Source organism: Phasianus colchicus, chromosome Z (genome assembly GCF_987193195.1).
Source record: "Phasianus colchicus chromosome Z, bPhaCol1.hap1.1, whole genome shotgun sequence".
NCBI classification, from domain to species: domain Eukaryota; kingdom Metazoa; phylum Chordata; class Aves; order Galliformes; family Phasianidae; genus Phasianus; species Phasianus colchicus.
Window position 1 is genome coordinate 14648386 of NC_143476.1, and position 9454 is coordinate 14657839.

Sequence of the window (9454 nt, forward strand, 5' to 3'; positions counted from 1 at the left end):
CAAGCACTGGGCTGCAGGCAATGCTTCCCCTCTGCCACCCTGCAGAGAGAGCTGCATTTTCACTCCCGCCCTTCCCTGCCTCCGCCTCTCCCTCCCCACCAGCACTTTACCTTGGAGACACTGCAGCAGCAGGGGGATCTCAGCGGCCCACATGGCCCCCACAGCTCTGTGGAACCTGCTGTGGAGGTTTTGCATCAGCTGTAAGGCAGCGGCCTGGAGTTCGCTGCCTGCAACAGGGCTCCCTGCCAGCACCTGAGCGAGAGCAAGGAGAAGCAGGGTCACTTCTGCAGCAAGAGCAGCGGCTTCCCCCCAGGATGGAAGCAGCCAACAGCTCTGCCCGTGGCCGTGCTGCTTCCTCCCGGGGGCTGGTGGCACTGGGCTCTGGAGCATCTACTCACCAGCAGGCGCGCCAGCAGTGTCTGGGGAGTCAGTCGTGGGCCTGTGAGGAGAAAAAAGTGCTGAGTCAGACTCCAAGACGCTCCGTGCCCAGCCACGCGCAGCTCCGCTGTCCCTTCTGGGTGGTAGCACAGGTCAGCAGAGCTCACTGGCAGAGTTTCTGCTCCTACCTTGAAACATGGAGCTGAGGAAATGGGGATCCAGCTCCTCTACTCGCCGTCCTGTCAGATCCTCTCTCTCGGCCAGGGCTCGGACACAGCGCGAGACCGGGATCAGCATGCCGGTGTGCTGGGCTGGCACCACGAACAGCAGCAGCCGTGGCCACAGGAGCTGTCGGGAACGAGGCAGTTGAGCGTGTCAGCATTCCTGCCTCCGCTCAGAGACGAAGAGGACTCTGCGAATTTCCCTGAGTCTTGCGTGCTTCAGAGCACGCTGGAGGAGAGACCTGGGGTGGTGGGATGAGGAACAGGTGGTGCAAAGGCAAGGAGCAGCAGCAGGGCAGATGTGACTTACTTTGGACATCCCTGTCGCAGAGACGTCCAGAGACCCCAGGATGTCCATGCACAGCTCCTGCAGAGCTCCTTCCTCCTGGGCTTCCCGGGCAGAAAGGTCTCCAGCTGCCTGCACAACAACGGTGTTGAAACCCGGTTACCTCAGTTCTCAGGAGCCTCTCAGGAGGCTCAGGTGCGGCCCCAGCGGTGCTTCTGTGCCACCCTCTGAGCAGCACAGGTCTTCCCAAAGAAGATGCTGCCCACTGTCCTTACCCTTCTTCCAGCGGTGCGGCTGAACTCAGTGAAGATGTGCCCCACCACATCCCAGGCTGAGCAGCTCCGGGTGTTCGAACTGAGCAGGTCCTTGATGAAGTGCAGAACTGCCGTCCTCACCTGCCAGGGGTCAATTGAGGGTGTGATTTTTCTGGTCAGAAGGCAAAGGGAAGCCACCTGCTCATCGGGGCAGCCCTTTGGGCACGAGCAGAGACAACAGGAGCAGAGGAGGAGCCTTGGCTCCTGAGGTGAGGGCCAGGCCTTAGCACCAGGCTGTGCACTTTCCAAGCACAGCACAGGGACCTGCCCGCTCCACTCTGCCTGCTCTCCCACAGGAGCCATCGCGACCGTGTGGTCAATGCCCCAGCACCTCTCTAGTCACCCCAGCCCTGCCCGTGTTGGCAGCAGCATCACCACCCCAACAACACTTTCTATTCCCAAAGCAGCTCACCCGGATCCTGAGGTCGCTGCACAGACACTGCACAGCCTCAACCACCTGGGGCAGCTTCTCCATCATCACGGGCTCTGCAAGAGATGCACAGAAGCATGAGCGGAGCCACAACCCCGATGGCAGAGGGGATCCCTGGAAGTCCCAGCCTGTGGTACTGACCATCAGAGCGAGCCAGAGCACCGAGCAGACCCAGTGCTGCCACGCGTCCAGCCTCCCAGTCCTCGCCCAGCTGTGACTGCAGAAACAGGACCATTTCCTCTGGGCAGATCCGGGCTGCAGGGAGGAAATCCCACGCTATGTTAGCAAGAAACTCACGCCCATTCCCGAGGTTTGTGAGAGAGGCCCTTTTGGCAAGGGCACTGCAAGCATTGCCAAAGCTCCTCTCCTTACCCTGCAGCATGATGCAGTGGGTCAGCTCCGCTCGATCAGCCTCGCTGTGCTGCTTGGTGTTGTCATAGAGCTGTGGGAACAAAGTCCATATGAGAAAATCACATCAGCACTGAGGACGGAAAAGACACTGTGCTGCCTGCTCTCATCTCCCTGGGCATTCTCAGGAAGAGAACAGGCAGACCAAACCCAGCCTGCCTCACAGCATCCCTGGGGGGACAGGCACGGCTCTGGAACAGCCGTGAGCATGCAGGAGCCAAGGCTCAGCTGCATTAGTCAGGGGCTCAGACCTTTGCAGTCCTCCTCAGACTTAGGTAAGAGGGAAACTGCTGTGGGCACAGGGATAGGCTCCCCTTACCTGGTAGAACACGGCACTCATGACGTCCAGAAACTTGTCGTTCTGGATGACAGACTCAGTGCCCTCTAAGGCCTCCAGGAAGACAGTGAGGCTCTGCAAGAGACAAGGAGAGGAAGAAAGGGATGAAGCCACATCTAGCCACTTGGGAGTGGAAAACCTCTTTCCCAATTGTTTCTCTGCAGGGAGAAGCTCCTGCACAGGCTTTTTATCCCCCACCTCCCAGCAGCACCGAGAGTCTCTCTGCTCTCAATCGAGCCATGCTTGAGCATCATTTGCAGGCATTTCCCACCCAGCAGCCCTCTTCTCCCCCATCAGATGCAACTGGATGTGGTCCCCCCAGTTGCTAGCACAGAGCTCCTCAGGCTCTCAGGCACCCATTCCTCCTTTCTCCAAGGGCTCCCCACCTCCTCCCTGCACCCCCCGACCCCTCGTGGCACTTGCACTGGCCCCACGTCCACCCTGAGCCCTGCACAGCGTCTCACCTTGGCCACCCTGCAGGTGTCTTGGATCTCCTGACACGGGTGCACAAGCCAGAGGAGCTGCTCCCAGACGTGCTCTTGGTGCAGCTCCTCTTGCAGGAGAACATCCAGCATGGCAGCCACGGCCCCGAGGACGGCCTGTTTGTCCTGGAGAGGGATGGCAGAGGCCTGGCATCAAAGACCAAAGGTCTGCCCTTCCTACAGAGAAGGCTTTCTCTTTCCCTTCCCCTTCCCCACACCCCCACGCCCAGCAGGGGATGGGCTCGCTCTGGAGGGCAGGCAGGTTTTCCCCAGACCCTCATCCCCAGCTCTTCCTGCCACAGTGCTGTGACATGCAGCTGCTCCCTGCCACAGAGCCACTTCGGGGCCCTTTGCAGAGCCAGCCCACTCCCTCCCATCACTGCTCAGCTGCCAGCCCACTGGGCACAGACAGAGCTGCCACATGGGTGCCCTGCTGCCACCCTGGGCTGGGAGCGCAGCAAGGCTCACCTTCTCCTCCTGGCAGTCCTGCCAGTTCCTCAGCACAGAGAAGAGCAGCTCCTGAAGGTTCTCATAGATCTGCTCTTTCTCCATGGCAGGCCAGGGGCATTGGGATCCAGAGGACAAGTGAATCTTCACTCTGTCCAGCCACTGTTTCACAACTGAGAAAACAAAATTAAAGAAACATATATGAATAGTAATTGTTATTTTCTATGTTTAAAGAGAGTGAGAGAAAAGGCAGCCTGTGAGAGCCTGCAGCAGGGCGAGGTGCAAGGGCTGTCCTGAGGCCCCCTGCTCTGGAGCCAGCACTCACCAGCACAAGCGAGGCGCAGGGTCCGGCCGCTCCTCACCTGGCCCACCACACTGCGCAGGCCAGCCAGCATCAGCCGCACGAAGGGGACGCACTGTGGAGCTGCAGAGAGGAAGGAGAGGCCGCAGTCAGAGTCTGGGCAGTGAGGGAGGAGGGGCTGCAGCCCCGCATCCCCCAGCTCAACGCAGATCGCGCGCGGAGGGGAGAGGCTCCTGTCCCGGTTGTCGGAGATGTCGGGGGGCTGAGGGCGCTCTACCAGAGGTGCTGAAGAGTCGGCTCAGGGTGAGGAGCACAAACTCCTTGGACGCGTCCCCCGTGGCCTTCAGGTGGCTCTGGAGCTCGGCCATCACCAGGGTGAAGTGCGTCCGAGCCAGAGCCACCAGGACATTGCTGGCAGCTGTCTTCACGTGGCCGGTCACGCCCTGCAAAAGAGGCTCTGGTGACACGCGGCACAGGAGATCGCCCGAGGCCCTGGGAAGGGCTGAGCCATCGCCGTCCGCCAGCAGAATGCCAGTGTGGGCAGCGGCTCCCTTTGCCATCGGGAGTGACCCCTCACCTGGGCTGCCGTCAGGTCCTGGGACACCTCTGCCAGCAGCCGGTTCACCACTCCGCACAGCGGGCGGCTGTCATCTTCCCACAGGGCGCCCTCCAGCTCACGGTACGCCTGCGCTCGGTCACCCTGGGGACAAGGATCGGGCACGCTCGCTTTGCCCGCTGCCACCCATCCCGACGGGACCGTGGCACCAGGCCGGGAGGGCGAGGGAGGATGGTTGGCAGCCGGACGTCCCCGACTCACCTCCCGGTCTTGCAGGCGCCGCAGCAGCGAAGTCACGGCGCAGGCAGGGACAGGGCTCGGCACCCTGCTTCTCTCCCTGCGACGCGTACGTCTGGGCACGCAGCCCACACAGGCAAAGAGACCTGGAAGCAAAGAGCGGAGCAGCTGCCGCCGGTGTCGCTCGGAGCCAGGGCCGAGCATCCGGCCAGCTCTGGGAGGAACGCTCCTCCAGCCCCACGGTTGGCGGGGACGGGGGAGGGAGCTTTCCCCTTGCTGGGGTGCCGGGGAAACCACGGCGGGCAGCTGCGCTCAGCAGAGCGAGGACGGTGCTGCCGGCGCGGCCTGAACTGACTCTGGAGGCACACGTGCGCTCGGGCGGCGTCACGGCGTGCGGAGAGGTGGAGGGACTCACCTCGAAGGGCTCTCAGCCGCTCCATGACAGCAGGAAATCTCCAGGTAGACGCAACGCTCTCTCTGGTTCCGCTTCCTGCGGGTCCCACAAGCGGACTGAGCCACCGCTCCCACCGCTGCCACGAGGGCGCACGAGGTACCACTGTGACATCACAGCGCAGTGTCACCTCACATGGAATGGCTGGGGACCAGGCAGCACGCAGAGCAGCCCTGCAGGCCCCCAAACGCAGCATCTTCTGTGATGCACTCGGCTCTGGGGTTCCGGTTCCATGCGGAATTCCAAGCAGGGAATGACTTCAGCTGAGGGAGAGCCCCTGCCAGGGAGCAGCTGCTGGGCACCGCTGCCCGGCACTGTCTCAGTGACTGGGGACTCCATGCCGGGAGGTCCCTCTGGATCGCATCCCTCCCTTCTACTCTGCCAGCTGTACCACCTCACTGGGTATCATCAGCAAATTTGCTGAGGGTACACTTGTGTCATGGAATCATAGAATCTTGCAATGGCCTGGGTTGAAAAGGACACCATGATCACATAGTTTTAATCCCCCTGCTGTGTGCAGTCACAACCAGCAGCCCAGGCTGCCCAGAGCCATATCCAGCCTGGCCTGGGATGCTTCCAGGGATGGGGCATCCACAGCCTCCTTGGGCAACCTGTTCCAGTGCCTCACCACCCTCCGTGTGTTGTTTCTACTGCCTATGACATTGATGAAAACGCTGAAGAGCACCAGTCCCAGGATGGACCCTTAGGGGACACCACTCACGACTGGCCTCCACCCGGACTCAGAACTGGTGATAACAACCTCTGGCTGTGACCATCAGACCAATTATTTACCCACAGAATGATTCAGCCTTCAAATCCATCTCTCTCCAACTTAGAGATAAGGACGCAATGTGGGAACACGTCAAATCTCTATTGTAGAAAATGCTGGCATACAAAATAATCTCCTTTATTGAAAAGTTTACGGTTAAGAGTTCAGCCCACATGAAGATAGAAGCTTCACATCTTTTGATTGCTATCTGGAGCTCTGCTGCTACGTTTCTAATAAAATTGGAAACATGACAAACCTAGCTAGCAACACTAACCTTAGAGTCTAAATCATGAAAAAGAAAAGGGAAGGCAGCAATTTCACATTTCCACTGCTGTCGCCGTCCAAGGAGGTGACTAGGCTGCATTATTTTCAACAGCTGAAGTCATCAGGGCCCAAACTGTGTAACTGTAAAGGAAGACCAGCGTGTTCTGACTCAGACTGCTTGCTTATCTCTGTGGCTGCAAGGAAAAACTGAAATCTTCCATTCAGTTCAGCAGTCAGCTCCTCCAGCTGACACAAGGCCAAATGTTCTATTGCACTCACTCATAAATAAAGCATGGGGCAGATCTGCTAGGTTTACAAATTGCTGGAGGAGATGGTGTGTGCAGATTGCCTTTCCTTTGCCCTTTTCTACTACATGTGAGAGGAATCCAAACTGAGTTCTTCCTCTGCCTGGGGCATTTGGAACCCACACAGTCAGATCCGATACTAGGAGAAAAATTCTAAGAGTGGTGAGGTGCTGAACACCTCAATAGAAAGCAGAAAACTCTCCAAATCCTGTCCTTATTGCTTGTGTCCCACACTGAAGTTAGCTTTTCCCTTCCCACCAAGGGCCGCAGTCTTTGATTCTCTCCATCTTCCCCCATCTTGCTCCCTTGCCCGTCACAGGAAAGCTCTACTTTCTAAAGTGCACACGATGCCTTGTTTACCTGCTGCCATGCTGCTCAGTACCGTCTCTTCTCCTGCTCTGTGCTGGAATTCATTCAGACACAGCCTGATTTTCCAAGAAATCAAGCTCACAGTTCTGTTCCGACCATTACTGGATTGTGGAAGGATGCTCCCAGCAATATGCCATTCAGCAGGTAGAGCTTGTTGCTGGGAGGATGGTAAGATTTGACTCAGAAAGAAGGCTGTCACTGCAGCCAAAACCTTGTCAGAAGAGAGACGTGAGCTTGTCATTTGTCCATTGCATTCCTTGCAGGTTTGATATAGCACATGAAGATTTCGGTACATCAGCAGTGAGCTTTCACCATTCTCATCTTCACTTGTGATTGCTTGGGTGATTTACATACCAGCAGCACAAGGAGCCTTTATACTTCTTCTTCCTTTGTTTTCTTATTGGAAAATCACTGTGAGACAGGTAACATGGTTTACAAGTGTCAGTGCAATATATTTGCTTCTAGTAATGCAGATGTATTGATGCCTTGTTTTTCATCTGGCGAATGTACTTTGTAAGTTATGTACTTCTTTGTAAGCAGTAAGCAAGTACTTTTAATTACTGATACAAATTATTTTACCTGGACTTGAGCAAGGCCTTTGACATGGTCCCCCACCACATCCTTCTCTCCAAAATGGAGGGATGTGGATTTGATGGGTGGACCACTCAATGGATAAGAAACTGGTTGAAAGGCCGCAGACAGAGGGTGGCCATCAATGGCTCCATGTCCAGGTGGAGGCCGGTAACGAGCGGCGTCCCCCAGGGGTCTGTGTTGGGACCGGTGCTCTTTAACATCTTTATCAATGACATCGATGACGGAATCGAGTGCACCCTCAGCAATTTGCTGACGACACCAAGCTGAGTGGTGTGGTTGACACGGTTGAAGGACGGGATGCCATTCAGAGGGACCTCGAGAGGCTAGAAAGGTGGGCCTGGGTGAACCTGATGAGGTTCAACACGGCAAAGTGCAGAGTTTTGCACTTGGGCCGGAGGAATCCCAAGCATCCCTACAGACTGGAAGGAGAAGTCCTTGAGAGCAGCCCTGTGGAGAAGGACCTGGGGGTCTTGGTAGACGAAAAACTTAACATGAGCCAGCAGTGTGCCCTTGCGGCTCAGAAGGCAAATGGGATCCTGGGCTCCATCAGAAGAGGGGTGGCCAGCAGGGACAGGGAGGTGATTGTTCCCCTCTACTCTGCTCTTGTGAGGCCCCATCTGGAATACTGCGTCCAGGTCTGGAGCCCCCAGTACAAGAAAGACAGGGAGCTGTTGGAGAGGGTCCAGAGGAGGGCCACAAAGATGATCAGGGGACTGGAGCACCTCCCCTATGAGGACAGGCTGAAAGAGCTGGGCTTGTTCAGCCTGGAGAAAAGAAGGCTGCGGGGTGACCTCATTGCAGCCTTTCAGTACCTAAAGGGAGCCTAAAAAGAGGAGGGGAATCAACTCTTTGAAAGGGTAGATAACAGCAGGACAAGGGGAAATGGTTTTAAGCTGAGGGAAGGGAGATTTAGGTTGGACGTCAGGGGGAAATTCTTTACGGAGAGAGTGGTGAGGTACTGGAACAGCTGCCCAGGGAGGTTGTGGATGCCCCGTCCCTGGAGGTGTTCAAGGCCAGATTGGATGGGGCCCTGGGCAGCCTGGTCTAGCATTAGGTGGGATAGTTGGTGGCCCTGAGTGTGGCAGGGGGGGTGGAGATTCATGATCCTTGAGGTCCCTTCCAACCCTGGCAGTTCTGTGATTCTGTGATTCCTTGATAAAATTCCTTACTACCTTCAGTTGTATAGCCAAAGCAGTGTTTGAGCTGGTAATGTATTCTTGAACAGCACTGCTGCCTTTAGCATTTGTATGTTTAGATATGAAAAGAGAACTTGATCATTATTTCACGATGAGAGAACCTTGATTTCACACAACAGAATTACAATACTGTAAAATGCCACTGTAAGAATGTGGCTTTTCTTCTTTCTTTTTTTTTTCTTTCTTTCTTTTTTTTTTTTTTAATTGCAATGGTGAGTGTATGATTGATTCAAGATAAACATTTTTTTGTAAGTCAATCTCTATACCTGTTTTGAAAAATATGTGTTTTTATTTCTCATTATTTAAAAATTGTCAGGCGTGAAGAATCAGGAGGTCACTCATGATACAAGATCAGTAAATATCTCACGTCAAGGTTAGAGAACATTCTCTCTGTGCATTTTAACAGAGGAGCTGCATCTGTACGTAACTGTAGCTACACACGATGAGCTTTTCTTGAAGGTAGGCAGGAAATTTGGTCTGCGCTGGAACAAAAATCCAGTCCTGTTTTGACTGCTATACTTTTCACTGAGATAAAAAAATGGCATCATTCTGCAGGATGAACTAGATATACGGAATTTGGCACTGCCCTTAAATTTTGTGTAGTGAACTGAGGGACATCAGAGCTTTACAGATTTCTACATATTCTCATGGAGAAATCTAGAGAGATCACAGGACGTAACACTGAGCTTTCAAATGGATAACAAAACACTGATGTTTTTCAGAAGACCAGAAGCTGTAGAGGACCAAGTAGACTGGCTAGAAAAAGAGTGCACTGAATAATTGGCTGGATTAAATGAACTGCAGTGTATTTGCAGTGTTTATTCTGGAGTACTGCAGGACTTGACTAATTTTTGGCATCCTATGAGGAGATACTACAGCAGTTACATTCTGATTAAATCATAGAATCACAGAATGGCCTGGGTTGAAAAGGACCACAATGATCATCTAGTTTCAACCCCCAGCTCTGTGCAGGGCAGCCAACCACTAGACCAGGCTGCCCAGAGCCAAATCCAGCCTGGCCTTGAATGCATACAGGAGTGGGGCATCCACAACTTACTTGGGTTTTCACTTTCTGGTAATATTCCAGAGATGTCATGCAGCCTGGAGGA

The 9454-nt window shown here is 54.9% G+C and overlaps 1 protein-coding gene across 1 annotated transcript; it reads right to left on the bottom strand.

The window, feature by feature from the left end:
* Positions 1–427: 427 nt before the first annotated feature.
* LOC149912645 (maestro heat-like repeat-containing protein family member 2B) lies at positions 428–4912 on the bottom strand. The gene is made up of 14 exons (XM_090131864.1): positions 4813–4912; positions 4422–4543; positions 4182–4304; positions 3882–4047; positions 3629–3727; positions 3325–3476; positions 2357–2449; positions 2002–2071; positions 1771–1884; positions 1612–1685; positions 1161–1280; positions 910–1017; positions 610–726; positions 428–439 (listed from the first exon to the last, which is right to left on the bottom strand). The coding sequence occupies exons 1-14, from the start codon at positions 4835–4837 to the stop codon at positions 428–430; spliced, it is 1395 nt and encodes a 464-aa protein (XP_089987990.1). The 5' UTR covers positions 4838–4912.
* Between the last annotated feature and the right edge of the window lie 4542 nt (positions 4913–9454).

Excerpts from the sequence above, each read along its gene's own strand:
- LOC149912645 (XM_090131864.1), bottom strand. The coding sequence starts at position 4,837 with ATGGAGCGGCTGAGAGCCCTTCGAG. Across the intron at positions 1,885-2,001 it reads CCACTGCATCATGCTGCAGG|CCCGGATCTGCCCAGAGGAA; the intron begins GTAAGGAGAGGA and ends TCCTCCCTGCAG. Across the intron at positions 1,281-1,611 it reads GCAGCGACCTCAGGATCCGG|GTGAGGACGGCAGTTCTGCA; the intron begins GTGAGCTGCTTT and ends GACCCCTGGCAG.